The 12308-nt window shown below is 52.6% G+C and overlaps 1 protein-coding gene across 1 annotated transcript in view; it reads left to right on the top strand.

The window, feature by feature from the left end:
* Positions 1-12308, top strand: part of tbc1d2b (TBC1 domain family, member 2B) — a 131066-nt gene that overhangs the window by 21445 nt on the left and 97313 nt on the right. The window contains exons 2-3 of the mRNA XM_052512427.1: positions 2787-2928; positions 9188-9368. Of these exons, the coding sequence (XP_052368387.1) occupies positions 2787-2928; positions 9188-9368 (323 nt within the window). The remainder of the gene's footprint in view (positions 1-2786; positions 2929-9187; positions 9369-12308) is intronic.

The following is a 12308-nucleotide window of genomic DNA, read 5'->3' as shown; positions in this document are numbered from 1 at the left end:
GGGGGGGGTATATACGGCTGTGATTATAATCGAAGAGAATTCTCTTGGAAGATAATGCGGTCTACATTTGATTGTGAGGAATTCTAAATCAGGTGAACAGAAGGATTTGAGTTCCTGTATGTTTCCTTCATCACACCATGTCCCGTTAGTCATGAGGCATACGCCCCCGCCACTCTTCTTACCAGAAAGATGTTTGTTTCTGTCGGCGCGATGCATGGAGAAACCCGTTGGCTGCACCGCCCTGGATAGCGTCTTCCCAGTAAGCCATGTTTCCGTGAAGCAGAGAACGTTGCAGTCTCTGATGTCCCTCTGGAATGCCACCCTTGCTCGGATTTCGTCAACCTTGTTGTCAAGAGACTGGACATTGGCAAGAAGAATGCTGGGGAGTGGTGCGCGATGTGCCCTTTTTCGGAGTCTGACCAGAACACCGCCTCGTTTCCCTCTTTTTCGTAGTCGTTTCCTTGGGTCGCTGCATGCGATCCATTCCGTTGTCCTGTTTGTAAGGCAGAACACAGGATCCGCGTCGCGGAAAACATATTCTTGGTCGTACTGATGGTGAGTTGACGCTGATCTTATATTCAGTAGTTCTTCTCGACTGTATGTAATGAAACCTAAGATGACCTGGGGTACTAATGTAAGAAATAACACGTAAAAAAAACAAAAAACTGCATAGTTTCCTAGGAACGCGAAGCGAGGCGGCCATCTCAGTCGGCGCCATCGCTGCTGTCCCCCTCCAACTACAGGCCTGACCCTAACCCTGTGTCTCTGACCCCCTCCAACTACAGGCCTGACCCTAACCTCCAAACCCATAACCCTGTGTCTCTATGTATCAGGCCCCTAACCCTGTGTCTCTGTGTCAGTCCCCTAACCCTGTGTCTCTGTGTCAGTCCCCTAACCCTGTGTCTCTGTGGCAGGCCCCTAACCCCGTGTCTCTCTGGCAAGCCCCTAACCCCGTTTCTCTGTGTTTCAGGCCCCTAACCCTGTGTGTCTCTGTGTTTCAGGCCCCTAACCCGGTGTCTCTGTGTTTCAGGCCCCTAACCCTGTGTCTCTGTGTTTCAGGCCCCTAACCCTGTGTCTCTGTGTTTCAGGCCCCTAACCCTGTGTCTCTGTGTTTCAGACCCCTAACCCTGTGTCTCTGTGTCAGGCCCCTAACTCTGTGTCTCTGTGTCAGGCCCCTAACCCTGTGTCTCTGTGTATTTGGCCCCTAACCCTGTGTCTCTGTGGCAGGCCCCTAACCCTGTGTCTCTCTGGCAAGCCCCTAACCCTGTGTCTCTGTGTTTCAGGCCCCTAACCCTGTGTCTCTGTGTCAGGCCCCTAACCCTGTGTCTCTGTGTCAGGCCCCTAACTCTGTGTCTCTGTGTCAGGCCCCTAACCCTGTGTCTCTGTGTATTTGGCCCCTAACTCTGTGTCTCTGAGTTTTAGGCCCCTAAACCCCCTGACTCTGCGTCTCTGTGTTTCAGGCCCCTATCCTCCCTGACTCTGCGTCTCTGTGTTTTAGGCCCCTAACCCCTTGTCTCTGTGTCAGGCCCCTAACCCCTTGTCTCTGTGTCAGGCCCCTAACCCCCCTGACTCTGTGTCAGGCCCCTAACCCCCCTGACTCTGTGTATTTGGCCCCTAGCCTCCCTGACTCTGCGTCTCTGTGTTTCAGGCCCCTAACCTCCCTGACTCTGCGTTTCTGTGTTTTAGGCCCCTAACCCTGTGTCTCTGTGTCAGGCCCCTAACCCCTTGTCTCTGTGTCAGGCCCCTAACCCCCCTGACTCTGTGTATTTGGCCCCTTGCCTCCCTGACTCTGCGTCTCTGTGTTTCAGGCCCCTAACCTCCCTGACTCTGCGTCGCTGTGTTTGAGGCCCCTAACCCCCCTGACTCTGCGTCTCTGTGTTTCAGGCCCCTAACCTCCCTGACTCTGCGTCTCTGTGTTTCAGGCCCCTAACCCCCTGACTCTGCGTCTCTGTGTTTTAGGCCCCTAACCCTCCTGACTCTGCGTCTCTGTGTTTGAGGCCCCTAACCCCCCTGACTCTGCGTCTCTGTGTTTCAGGCCCTTAACCCCCCTGACTCTGCGTCTCTGTGTTTCAGGCCCCTAACCTCCCTGACTCTGCGTCTCTGTGTTTTAGGCCCGTAACCCCCCTGACTCTGCGTCTCTGTGTTTCAGGCCCCTAACCGCCCTGACTCTGCATCTCTGTGTTTTAGGCCCCTAACCCCCCTGACTCTGCGTCTCTGTGTTTCAGGCCCCTAACCGCCCTGACTCTGCATCTCTGTGTTTTAGGCCCCTAACCCCCCTGACTCTGCGTCTCTGTGTTTCAGGCCCCTAACCGCCCTGACTCTGCATCTCTGTGTTTCAGGCCCCTAACCGCCCTGACTCTGCATCTCTGTGTTTTAGGCCCCTAACCCCCCTGACTCTGCGTCTCTGTGTTTCAGGCCCCTAACCGCCCTGACTCTGCATCTCTGTGTTTTAGGCCCGTAACCCTCCTGACTCTGCGTCTCTGTGTTTCAGGCCCCTAACCCCCCTGACTCTGCATCTCTGTGTTTGAGGCCCCTAACCTCCCTGACTCTGCGTCTCTGTGTTTTAGGCCCCTAACCCCCCTGACTCTGCGTCTCTGTGTTTCAGGCCCCTAAACCCCCTGACTCTGCGTCTCGGTGTTTCAGGCCCCTAACCGCCCTGACTCTGCGTCTCTGTGTTTTAGGCCCCTGACTCTGCGTCTCTGTGTTTCAGGCCCCTAACCCCCCTGACTCTGCGTCTCTGTGTTTCAGGCCCCTAACCCCCCTGACTCTGAATCTCTGTGTTTCAGGCCCCTAACCGCCAGGTGATGCAGTACTGGCTCCAGCAGCTGCAGCAGAAGCGTTGGGAGTTCAGTAACACCAGAGGGTCTGGACAGAGGGACAGCTGGAGTTCTCCTACCCCTCACACTGGCCTGGTGGCCAAAGATACAGGTACTTCCCTGCTACACCCTTACACTGGGGAAGCACTGGAAGCTACAAGGACTACACCCTTACACTGGGGACAAAGATACAGGGACTACACCCTTACACTGGGGACAAAGATACATGGACTACACCCTTACACTGGGGACAAAGATACAGGGACTACACCCTTACACTGGGGACAAAGATACAGGGACGACACCCTTACACTGGGGACAAAGATACATGGACTACACCCTTACACTGGGGACAAAGATACATGGACTACACCCTTACACTGGGGACAAAGATACAGGGACTACACCCTTACACTGGGGACAAAGATACAGGGACTACACCCACTGGGGACAAAGATTACACTGGGGACAAAGATACAGGGACTACACCCTTACACTGGGGACAAAGATACAGGGACTACACCCTTACACTGGGGACAAAGATACAGGGACTACACCCTTACACTGGGGACAAAGATACAGGGACGACACCCTTACACTGGGGACAAAGATACAGGGACTACACCCTTACACTGGGGACAAAGATACATGGACTACACCCTTACACTGGGGACAAAGATACAGGGACGACACCCTTACACTGGGGACAAAGATCCATGGACTACACCCTTACACTGGGGACAAAGATACAGGGACCACACCCTTACACTGGGGACAAAGATACAGGGACGACACCCTTACACTGGGGACAAAGATACATGGACTACACCCTTACACTGGGGACAAAGATACAGGGACTACACCCTTACACTGGGGACAAAGATACAGGGACGACACCCTTACACTGGGGACAAAGATACAGGGACTACACCCTTACACTGGGGACAAAGATACAGGGACTACACCCTTACACTGGGGACAAAGATACAGGGACTACACCCTTACACTGGGGACAAAGATACAGGGACTACACCCTTACACTGGGGACAAAGATACAGGGACTACACCCTTACACTGGGGACAAAGATACAGGGACTACACCCTTACACTGGGGACAAAGATACAGGGACTACACCCTTACACTGGGGACAAAGATACAGGGACTACACCCTTACACTGGGGACAAAGATACAGGGACTACACCCTTACACTGGGGACAAAGATACAGGGACTACACCCTTACACTGGGGACAAAGATACAGGGACTACACCCTTACACTGGGGACAAAGATACAGGGACTACACCCTTACACTGGGGACAAAGATACAGGGACTACACCCTTACACTGGGGACAAAGATACAGGGACTACACCCTTACACTGGGGACAAAGATACAGGGACTACACCCTTACACTGGGGACAAAGATACAGGGACTACACCCTTACACTGGGGACAAAGATACAGGGACTACACCCTTACACTGGGGACAAAGATACAGGGACTACACCCTTACACTGGGGACAAAGATACATGGACTACACCCTTACACTGGGGACAAAGATACAGGGACGACACCCTTACACTGGGGACAAAGATACATGGACGACACCCTTACACTGGGGACAAAGATACAGGGACTACACCCTTACACTGGGGACAAAGATACAGGGACGACACCCTTACACTGGGGACAAAGATACATGGACGACACCCTTACACTGGGGACAAAGATACAGGGACGACACCCTTACACTGGGGACAAAGATACAGGGACTACACCCTTACACTGGGGACAAAGATACATGGACTACACCCTTACACTGGGGACAAAGATACAGGGACTACACCCTTACACTGGGGACAAAGATACAGGGACTACACCCTTACACTGGGGACAAAGATACAGGGACTACACCCTTACACTGGGGACAAAGATACAGGGACGACACCCTTACACTGGGGACAAAGATACAGGGACGACACCCTTACACTGGGGACAAAGATACATGGACGACACCCTTACACTGGGGACAAAGATACAGGGACTACACCCTTACACTGGGGACAAAGATACAGGGACTACACCCTTACACTGGGGACAAAGATACAGGGACTACACCCTTACACTGGGGACAAAGATACAGGGACTACACCCTTACACTGGGGACAAAGATACAGGGACTACACCCTTACACTGGGGACAAAGATACAGGGACTACACCCTTACACTGGGGACAAAGATACAGGGACTACACCCTTACACTGGGGACAAAGATACAGGGACGACACCCTTACACTGGGGACAAAGATACAGGGACTATACCCTTACACTGGGGACAAAGATACAGGGACTACACCCTTACACTGGGGACAAAGATACAGGGACTACACCCTTACACTGGGGACAAAGATACAGGGACTACACCCTTACACTGGGGACAAAGACACAGGGACTACACCCTTACACTGGGGACAAAGATACAGGGACCACACCCTTACACTGGGGACAAAGATACAGGGACTACACCCTTACACTGGGGACAAAGATACAGGGACTACACCCTTACACTGGGGACAAAGATACAGGGACTACACCCTTACACTGGGGACAAAGATACAGGGACTACCCTGCTACACCCTTACACTGGGGACAAAGATACAGGGACTACACCGTTACACTGGGGACAAAGATACATGGACTACACCCTTACACTGGGGACAAAGATACAGGGACTACCCTGCTACACCCTTACACTGGGGACAAAGATACAAGGACTACACCCTTACACTGGGGACAAAGATACAGGGACTACCCTGCTACACCCTTACACTGGGGACAAAGATACAGGGACTACACCGTTACACTGGGGACAAAGATACATGGACTACACCCTTACACTGGGGACAAAGATCCAGGGACTACACCCTTACACTGGGGACAAAGATCCAGGGACTACACCCTTACACTGGGGAACAAAGATACAGGGACTACAGCCTTACACTGGGAACAAAGATACAGGGACTACCCTGCTACACCCTTACACTGGGGACAAAGATACAAGGACTACACCCTTACACTGGGGACAAAGATACAGGGACTACACCGTTACACTGGGGACAAAGATACAGGGACTACACCCTTACACTGGGGACAAAGATACAGGGACTACACCCTTACACTGGGGACAAAGATACAGGGACTACACCCTTACACTGGGGACAAAGATACAGGGACTACACCCTTACACTGGGGACAAAGATACAAGGACTACACCCTTACACTGGGGACAAAGATACAGGGACTACACCCTTACACTGGGGACAAAGATACAGGGACTACACCCTTACACTGGGGACAAAGATACAGGGACTACACCCTTACACTGGGGACAAAGATACAGGGACTACACCCTTACACTGGGGACAAAGATACATGGACTACACCCTTACACTGGGGACAAAGATACAGGGACTACACCCTTACACTGGGGACAAAGATACAGGGACTACACCCTTACACTGGGGACAAAGATACATGGACTACACCCTTACACTGGGGACAAAGATACAGGGACTACACCCTTACACTGGGGACAAAGATACAGGGACTACACCCTTACACTGGGGACAAAGATACAGGGACTACACCCTTACACTGGGGACAAAGATACAGGGACTACACCCTTACACTGGGGACAAAGATACAGGGACTACACCCTTACACTGGGGACAAAGATACAGGGACTACACCCTTACACTGGGGACAAAGATACAGGGACTACACCCTTACACTGGGGACAAAGATACAGGGACTACACCCTTACACTGGGGACAAAGATACAGGGACTACACCCTTACACTGGGGACAAAGATACAGGGACTACCCTGCTACACCCTTACACTGGGGACAAAGATACAGGGACTACACCGTTACACTGGGGACAAAGATACATGGACTACACCCTTACACTGGGGACAAAGATACAGGGACTACACCCTTACACTGGGGACAAAGATACAAGGACTACACCCTTACACTGGGGACAAAGATACAGGGACCACACCGTTACACTGGGGACAAAGATACATGGACCACACCCTTACACTGGGGACAAAGATACATGGACTACACCCTTACACTGGGGACAAAGATACAGGGACTACACCCTTACACTGGGGACAAAGATCCAGGGACTACACCCTTACACTGGGGACAAAGATACAGGGACTACACCGTTACACTGCGGACAAAGATACAGGGACTACACCCTTACACTGCGGACAAAGATACAGAGACTACACCCTTACACTGCGGACAAAGATACAGGGACTACACCCTTACACTGGGGACAAAGATACAGGGACTACACCCTTACACTGGGGACAAAGATACAGGGACTACACCCTTACACTGGGGACAAAGATACATGGACTACACCCTTACACTGGGGACAAAGATACAGGGACTACACCCTTACACTGGGGACAAAGATACAGGGACTACACCCTTACACTGGGGACAAAGATACAGGGACGACACCCTTACACTGGGGACAAAGATACAGGGACTACACCCTTACACTGGGGACAAAGATACAGGGACTACACCCTTACACTGGGGACAAAGATACAGGGACTACGCCCTTACACTGGGGACAAAGATACAGGGACTACACCCTTACACTGGGGACAAAGATACAGGGACTACACCCTTACACTGGGGACAAAGATACAGGGACTACGCCCTTACACTGGGGACAAAGATACAGGGACTACGCCCTTACACTGGGGACAAAGATACAGGGACTACACCCTTACACTGGGGACAAAGATACAGGGACTACACCCTTACACTGGGGACAAAGATACAGGGACTACACCCTTACACTGGGGACAAAGATACAGGGACTACACCCTTACACTGGGGACAAAGATACAGGGACTACACCCTTACACTGGGGACAAAGATACAGGGACTACACCCTTACACTGGGGACAAAGATACAGGGACTACACCCTTACACTGGGGACAAAGATACAGGGACTACACCCTTACACTGGGGACAAAGATACAGGGACTACACCCTTACACTGGGGACAAAGATACACTGGGGACAAAGATACAGGGACTACACAATACCTTACACTGGGGACAAAGATACAGGGACTACACTGGGGACAAAGATACAGGGACTACACCCTTACACTGGGGACAAAGATACAGGGACTACACCCTTACACTGGGGACAAAGATACAGGGACTACACCCTTACACTGGGGACAAAGATACAGGGACTACACCCTTACACTGGGGACAAAGATACAGGGACTACACCCTTACACTGGGGACAAAGATACAGGGACTACACCCTTACACTGGGGACAAAGATACAGGGACTACACCCTTACACTGGGGACAAAGATACAGGGACTACACCCTTACACTGGGGACAAAGATACAGGGACTACGCCCTTACACTGGGGACAAAGATACAGGGACTACGCCCTTACACTGGGGACAAAGATACAGGGACTACGCCCTTACACTGGGGACAAAGATACAGGGACTACGCCCTTACACTGGGGACAAAGATACAGGGACTACACCCTTACACTGGGGACAAAGATACAGGGACTACACCCTTACACTGGGGACAAAGATACAGGGACTACACCCTTACACTGGGGACAAAGATACAGGGACTACACCCTTACACTGGGGACAAAGATACAGGGACTACACCCTTACACTGGGGACAAAGATACAGGGACTACACCCTTACACTGGGGACAAAGATACAGGGACTACACCCTTACACTGGGGACAAAGATACAGGGACTACACCCTTACACTGGGGACAAAGATACAGGGACGACACCCTTACACTGGGGACAAAGATACAGGGACTACACCCTTACACTGGGGACAAAGATACAGGGACGACACCCTTACACTGGGGACAAAGATACATGGACGACACCCTTACACTGGGGACAAAGATACAGGGACGACACCCTTACACTGGGGACAAAGATACAGGGACGACACCCTTACACTGGGGACAAAGATACAGGGACTACACCCTTACACTGGGGACAAAGATACAGGGACTACACCCTTACACTGGGGACAAAGATACAGGGACTACACCCTTACACTGGGGCCAGACTGTAAATAGAGTGTCAGAGCTGTGGCTGTTGTTCACACTGTAGACAGTAAATATAGTGTCAGAGCTGTGGCTGTTGTTCAAACTACAGACAGTAAATATAGTGTCAGAGCTGTGGCTGTTGTTCACACTACAGACAGTAAATATAGTGTCAGAGCTGTGGCTGTGGTTAGTAACAGACTGTCTATCTGCTGTGTTTCAGATGTCTTTGTGTTTGAGAAGCCCAGTCACAGTGACAGCATGGAGAGGGTACGCAGCGACTTTGCTATGGAAACAGACAAGGACGGACTGGTGGGTGTCCAATCAGTACGAGGCCCCTCCCACCACCCCCCCAATCCCCTCAACTTCTCCAGCAAGCTGGGCCACTGGAGCTCAGAGATCAGGTAAGGTCTGGTGTAAGGGCTGTGATAAGGACTGGGCCTAGTGTAAGGGCTGTGATAAGGACTGGGCCTAGTGTAAGGGCTGTAATAAGGACTGGGCCTAGTGTAAGGGCTGTGATAAGGACTGGGCCTAGTGTAAGGGCTGTGATAAGGACTGGGCCTAGTGTAAGGGCTGTGATACGAACTGGGCCTAGTGTAAGGGCTGTGGTAAGGACTGGGCCTAGTGTAAGGGCTGTGGTAAGGACTGGGCCTAGTGTAAGGGCTGTGGTAAGGACTGGGCCTAGTGTAAGGGCTGTGGTAAGGACTGGGCCTAGTGTAAGGGCTGTGATAAGGACTGGGCCTGGTGTAAGGGCTGTGGTAAGGACTGGGTCTGGTGTAAGGGCTGAGTCTGGTGTAAGGGCTGAGTCTGGTGTAAGGGCTGAGTCTGGTGTAAGGGCTGAGTCTGGTGTAAGGGCTGAGTCTGGTGTAAGGGCTGAGTCTGGTGTAAGGGCTGAGTCTGGTGTAAGGGGTGTGGCTATGGTAAGGACTGGGTCTGGTGTAAGGACTGTGGTAAGGACTGGTTCTGGTGTAAGGGCTGTGGTAAGGACTGGGCCTAGTGTAAGGGCTGTGGTAAGGACTGGGCCTAGTGTAAGGGCTGTGGTAAGGACTGGGCCTGGTGTAAGGGCTGTGGTAAGGACTGGTTCTGGTGTAAGGGTTGTGATAAGGACTGGGCCTGGTGTAAGGGCTGTGGTAAGGACTGGGTCTGGTGTAAGGGCTGAGTCTGGTGTAAGGGCTGAGTCTGGTGTAAGGGCTGAGTCTGGTGTAAGGGCTGAGTCTGGTGTAAGGGCTGAGTCTGGTGTAAGGGCTGAGTCTTTTGTAAGGGCTGTGGTAAGGACTGAGTCTGGTGTAAGGGGTGTGGCTATGGTAAGGATTGGGTCTGGTGTAAGGGCTGTGGTAAGGACTGGGTCTGGTGTAAGGGCTGTGGCTGTGGTAAAGACTGGGTCTGGTGTAAGGGCTGTGGCCGTGGTAAAGACTTGGTCTGGTGTAAGGGCTGTGGCTGTGGTAAGGTCTGGGTCTGGTGTAAGGGCTGTGGCTGTGGTAAAGACTGGGTCTGGTGTAAGGGCTGTGGCTGTGGTAAGGACTCGGTCTGGTGTAAGGGCTGTGGCTGTGGTAAAGACTGGGTTTGGTGTAAGGGCTGTGGTAAGGACTGGGTCTGGTGTAAGGGCTGTGGCTCTGGTAAAGACTGGGTCTGGTGTAAGGGCTGTGGCTGTGGTAAGGACTGGGTCTGGTGTAAGGGCTGTGGCTGTGGTAAAGACTGGGTCTGGTGTAAGGGCTGTGGCCGTGGTAAAGACTTGGTCTGGTGTAAGGGCTGTGGCTGTGGTAAAGTCTGGGTCTGGTGTAAGGGGTATGGCTGTGGTAAGGACTGGGTCTGGTGTAAGGGCTGTGGCTGTGGTAAAGACTGGGTCTGGTGTAAGGGGTATGGCTGTGGTAAAGACTGGGTCCGGTGTAAGGGCTGTGGTAAGGTCTGGGTCTGGTGTAAGGGCTGTGGCTGTGGTAAAGACTGGGTCTGGTGTAAGGGCTGTGGTAAGGACTGGGTCTGGTTTAAGGGCTGTGGCTGTGGTAAGGACTGGGTCTGGTGTAAGGGCTGTGGCTGTGGTAAAGACTGCGTCTGGTGTAAGGGGTGTGGCTGTGGTAAAGACTGGGTCTGGCTGTGGTAAAGACTGGGTCTGGTGTAAGGGCTGTGGCTGTGGTAAAGACTGGGTCTGGTGTAAGGGCTGTGGCTGTGGTAAGGACTGGGTCTGGTGTAAGGGCTGTGGTAAGGACTGGGTCTGGTGTAAGGGCTGTGATAAGGACTGGGCCTAGTGTAAGGGCTGTGATAAGGACTGGGCCTAGTGTAAGGGCTGTAATAAGGACTGGGCCTAGTGTAAGGGCTGTGATAAGGACTGGGCCTAGTGTAAGGGCTGTGATAAGGACTGGGCCTAGTGTAAGGGCTGTGATACGGACTGGGCCTAGTGTACGGGCTGTGATACGGACTGGGCCTAGTGTAAGGGCTGTGGTAAGGACTGGGCCTAGTGTAAGGGCTGTGGTAAGGACTGGGCCTAGTGTAAGGGCTGTGGTAAGGACTGGGCCTGGTGTAAGGGCTGTGATAAGGACTGGGTCTAGTGTAAGGGTTGTGACAAGGACTGGGCCTGGTGTAAGGGCTGTGGTAAGGACTGGACCTTGTGTAAGGGCTGGGTCTGGTGTAAGGGCTGGGTCTGGTGTAAGGGCTGAGTCTGGTGTAAGGGCTGAGTCTGGTGTAAGGGCTGAGTCTGGTGTAAGGGCTGAGTCTGGTGTAAGGGCTGAGTCTGGTGTAAGGGCCGAGTCTGGTGTAAAGGCCGAGTCTGGTGTAAAGGCCGAGTCTGGTGTAAGGGCTTTGGTAAGGACTGAGTCTGGTGTAAGGGGTGTGGCTATGGTAAGGACTGGGTCTGGTGTAAGGACTGTGGTAAGGACTGGTTCTGGTGTAAGAGCTGTGGTAAGGACTGGGTCTTTTGTAAGGGCTGTGGTAAGGACTGAGTCTGGTGTAAGGGGTGTGGCTATGGTAAGGATTGGGTCTGGTGTAAGGGCTGTGGTAAGGACTGGGTCTGGTGTAAGGGCTGTGGCCGTGGTAAAGACTGGGTCTGGTGTAAGGGCTGTGGTAAAGACTGGGTCTGGTGTAAGGGCTGTGGCTGTGGTAAAGACTGGGTCTGGTGTAAGGGCTGTGGCTGTGGTAAAGACTGGGTCTGGTGTAAGGGCTGTGGCTGTGGTAAAGACTGGGTCTGGTGTAAGGGCTGTGGCTGTGGTAAAGACTGGGTCTGGTGTAAGGGCTGTGGCTGTGGTAAGGACTGGGTCTGGTGTAAGGGCTGTGGCTGTGGTAAGGACTGGGTCTGGTGTAAGGGCTGTGGTAAGGACTGGGCCTAGTGTAAGGGCTGTGATACGGACTGGGCC

This window comes from Oncorhynchus keta, unplaced genomic scaffold (genome assembly GCF_023373465.1).
Source record: "Oncorhynchus keta strain PuntledgeMale-10-30-2019 unplaced genomic scaffold, Oket_V2 Un_contig_833_pilon_pilon, whole genome shotgun sequence".
In the NCBI taxonomy this organism is placed as follows: domain Eukaryota; kingdom Metazoa; phylum Chordata; class Actinopteri; order Salmoniformes; family Salmonidae; genus Oncorhynchus; species Oncorhynchus keta.
This window is presented reverse-complemented; position numbering and strand designations above follow the sequence as displayed.